The sequence below is a fragment of the Buceros rhinoceros genome, unplaced genomic scaffold (assembly GCF_000710305.1).
Source record: "Buceros rhinoceros silvestris isolate BGI_N320 unplaced genomic scaffold, ASM71030v1 scaffold26134, whole genome shotgun sequence".
NCBI classification, from domain to species: domain Eukaryota; kingdom Metazoa; phylum Chordata; class Aves; order Bucerotiformes; family Bucerotidae; genus Buceros; species Buceros rhinoceros.
Window position 1 is genome coordinate 5,694 of NW_010406912.1, and position 4,203 is coordinate 9,896.

The following is a 4,203-nucleotide window of genomic DNA, read 5'->3' on the forward strand; positions in this document are numbered from 1 at the left end:
GGGAAAGAGACAGTGGGTGGGATGGGATGGTACACAGTGATCTCAAAGTCTTCCTTATAACATACCCTAATCTTATAACCAAATGCACTCCATTTTGATACGGGCAGCTTTAAAGCATTGCTCTGTAAAATCACGCAAGCGGTGCAACCAGCCAAAGATGAAATCTGAACTGGGAAGAGAAGCTGCAGGAAGAATGGAGCTTCACCATGAAACAAGGCAGACCCTGTTGTTTATTTGTTGTGTTGTGTACCTGCAGATGGCTTTTTCTGAACATAATGCAGATGACGAGGACGGGAATGGTTCAGGACTCATCATTCGAGATATCACAGATACCCTGGAGAATGCTACCGATGGTCTCCTCGCTGTGGCCCACACAAGTGGCAGAGGCAGGTATGTGTAAAGGATGCGGAAGTCGTCATGCTTAGGTGGTTAGCTGGGTAGAGATGTGGGTGTGAGTGATCCATCTGCCTTCTGGGATCCAGCCTCTCTGAGTTTTTGCTCTGTCCGTGCATGACAGGCCTATTTGTAGGCTGTCTCTTTTACAGCACGTAGCATTCGTCGTGGTCAGCAAAGCTTTTTAAGAGCTCACGTCTCTTCAGGGGTGTCTGAAGGCCTGCCAAGCTAATTGTTTGGCACTTTAATTTGCTGAGGCTTTTCTGTCTATTCAACAAGTACATTGAATAAGTACGTGCTCCATACTTCACTTTTCAACTGAACAGAGACCGGAATGCATCTGTAGATTACTAGTAAACCATCCAAACCGTGTATAGGTTACTGAGGAGCAAACCAAGAGGTATTGTTTTATCTCCAGTTTCAGTACTACTCCTACTAATACTGTGCTCAGCGGAACTGAAGGGAGGATACTCCTTCATGTGGCATCAGATTATTGTGAAAATCCATTTAGTTGTTAACATCCAGAGTGAAATACGGATCAGTTTGGAATCCTCTATTTCCAGAGACGCGATGTGAGGAGTTTTCCTCCTGCCTAATTTCCATATACGGTTTGGTGCTTTTGGCCTGGCAGAATGGGGTGTTCTGCTCTGACACGTGCTCTCCGTATAAGCTGTAAGAAGAGGTTCATCATGGGCCTGTAGGAAAGTCTTTTTCTTCTTTTTCTAAAGATGAAGTCTCCTGTTTCTCTTTGGGTCATATTTTAGAGAGACACAGACAGCTCTGGATCCTGGTTTACCTATTTGTCAAGTGTCACAGCTAAATGAGGTCAATTGTGCAGAACCTATGCCACCAGCTCATAAAAATGATGTCAGCAAATCCAGTGAAATGGGAAATGTTGCTGTGGAACTCCATACTGCACAGTCTAATGCTCCAGAAGACCCCGTGTCAGTGATTGACTCCATTTTGAACGAGAACAACTCTGGAAACCAAACCGATCCTTTACTGGACAGGTATTAACTTTTTTTTGGAAACTGTTATGCTGTCGCCATGCCGTGAGAGCTTGTTGAAGTGTTAGAGGATGTGTTTAGCAGAACGTAGTGAATTAGCTTTTTAAGAGTCATTGATGAACTGAATTTTCTGCCCTTTTGTTAGTAGGTCTTGAAAAAGACAAGTGTTACTATCATACACTACAAGCAGGGCAAGTTAATCCGTCACACCTCTGGTAATGCGTATGCCTGACTTCAGACCTATCACCTGAGGATGGGTGAGGTCGGTCTGTCAGGCCAGCCCTCGTATCACCAACTGCTGGCACTGCCAAGTGCTGCCCAACAGCAGACCAAGGGTAGTGGCTTCAGGAGGACACCACATGCCGCTTTGTTTCCGAGAACAGTTCACAGATTTGTTTCAGTGGTGGTCGTGTTCTTTCGCTGTTGCTTCCTTTCTCTGCCCTTCATTTTTGCAAAGGTTTGTTTCCCTTGTGTATTGTCAGGTCAGTGCTTGGTGTAATCTGAAGGCCCTGTAATATCACAGAATCACAGAGTGGTTTGGGTTGGGAGGGACCTTAAAGATTATCTAGTTCCAGCCCCCCATGCAGGGACTTCCACTAGACCAGGTGACTCAAAGCCTTCAAGTCCAGCCTCGCCTTCAACACTTCAGGCATGCAGCATCCACAGCTTCTCTGGGCAGCCTGTTCCAGTGCCTCACCAGCCTCACAGCGAAGAACTTCCTTACAGCTAATCTCAATCTACCTTCTTTCAGTTTACAGCCATTACCCCATGTCACTACCTGCCCTTGTGAAAAAGTCCCTCCCTGTCATTCCTGTAGGTCCCCTTTAAGCACCAAAAGGCAACAATAAGGTCTCCCCAGAGCCTTTTTTTCTCGGGGCTGAACAACCCCAGCTCTCTCAGCCTGTCCTCACAGCAGAGGGGTTCCAGCCCCCTGATGATCTTTGCGACCCTTGTCTGGACCTGCTCGAGCAGGTCCATGCCCTTCGTGTCTGGGGGCCCCAGAGCTGCACGCAGTGCTGGAGGGAGTTCTCGCCAGAGCTGAGTGCCTGACTGGCATGGCAAGATGTGGGGTGATGCTTTGGAATGGTCTGTGCGTTGTAGCTGGGTATTCCAGCACAGGAGGAACCTTGCAGCACAGTGAGAAGCACTAGCCCCGTGCCAGCAGCTTCCTTTCCATCCACATCGTTCACTGTCCCTTGTATCCTGCCCGCTGTCCCTGGAGATGGGTGTAATTTGGCCACAGTCAGATGTTTTGCATGAGGTAGTGTTCTTCAGATCCGGATGATTTCCAGCCTTCCTGTACCTGTCTTCCAAAGAGCTGGACCGTGACCAGCAGCCCAGGGGCACAGTTTCCCTCACTTGGCAGAGCGCTGTTCTGGGGTGTCAGCACTGGAGCTGCTCTCATCTTGCCCCGCAGCTCTAGTAACTGGGAGGTCAGCGGATCATTTCTGGGAGTCTTTCCTGCCTTGTGGTGCAAAAGAAAGCCCCAACTGCCAACAGTTTCTTACCGTACTGTATCATTTTGTCTTTTCAGAGAAGAAATTCAGGATTTTCTTAATTGCATTGATGCCAGCCTGGAAGAGCTTCAAGCGATGTTATCTGGGAAGCAGTATAACTTCAGTTCCGAAGCTTTCAGCGAGGTGAGTGTCTCTTCACTTCCTCTGCTTGTTAAAAAGTACCCATTAGGTCACATGATGAAACTTTACTGGTTTATTCCATGTTGTAATGGGCAAGAGGGAGAAACAGATAGTTATGGATAGAATGATACATGGTTGTTCTGGGAATCTAACAATGTGCAAAGTGACATCAAGAGCCTTTTTCAGTTCATACAGTATTTCTGTTAACTCGGCGGAAAAAAAGAAAAACTTTGGACTGACTTCTCCTTCTCAAGCCTTTGTCACCTGCCATCACATCCTGATTATGTGTTTGATTATGCTTTACAATGTGGAATGAAACTCAGACCTGTCCCTGGAATCACTGGGCAATATGGTGTCCTTTTCTTCTCCTGTGACTGCCACGGGTCAAAAGTATATTGCTGCAGGCCTGTGGAGGAGCCGCTCCCTGTGCTGCTGTGGATGGAGCAGTGTGCTGGGTCCTGCTGCCCTCCCAGGAGCTCTCTCTGAAGCTTTATTTTAAGAATGGTTTTATATTACATACGGTCTGTTTTGATTTTCAGACATTTAATCCTGAGCTGCCAGCCCTGGATATGAGCTTGATGGAAACCTCCCCTGGTATGGAAAATGTAAGAGTAAGAGATGCTTCTATGATGGGGAGGGTTAATACGATGTCGAGAGCCAAGTTTTAACTGGTGCAGTTTGAGGGTAGGGACTGGATCGATAGCACAGGATGAAAATGGCATTTTATTTAGTCCTGCTGACTTAACGTCTTCAGTTTCCGCTGTTGGCGTGTATGAATTTAAGAGGCTTCTCCAGATAACTTCCAGCCTTATGTTCCTAGCTGCAGTAACACGCTTGGTGAAACCATGTTATTCCAACAAGACAAACTATAATAAGCTTCTGGTTTGGAATCTTGTCTGGCTCTATTAAGTCGAGTTTGCCGCTGTTTCACCATGCTGCCTTCCGAGAGCTCCTGTTCGCTGGCCCTCGGGTGCAGCAATGGGCTCATTGGTCAACTGTTCCCTTTCTCTTCCCTCCTCCTCCACCTTTAATTTTGTTAACCAGCCACTGGAGACTGGGATTTTCTTGTTGTGTTCAGCACTCTGTCTTACTCTCTCTCCATTTTGCTTCAGATTTCAAACTTGGCAGAGAGCGGTGAAGATCTGGGACCAAGTGAGAGAGAATCA

General features: G+C 47.0%; 1 protein-coding gene across 1 annotated transcript in view; it reads left to right on the top strand.

The window, feature by feature from the left end:
- Positions 1-4,203, top strand: part of LOC104491823 (heat shock factor protein 3-like) — a gene marked incomplete at its 5' end in the record, with an annotated part of 9,354 nt that overhangs the window by 4,160 nt on the left and 991 nt on the right. Inside the window, 5 exons of the mRNA XM_010134296.1 lie at positions 256-390; positions 1,158-1,403; positions 2,935-3,040; positions 3,577-3,642; positions 4,150-4,201. Coding sequence (XP_010132598.1) covers positions 256-390; positions 1,158-1,403; positions 2,935-3,040; positions 3,577-3,642; positions 4,150-4,201 — 605 coding nt within the window. The remainder of the gene's footprint in view (positions 1-255; positions 391-1,157; positions 1,404-2,934; positions 3,041-3,576; positions 3,643-4,149; positions 4,202-4,203) is intronic.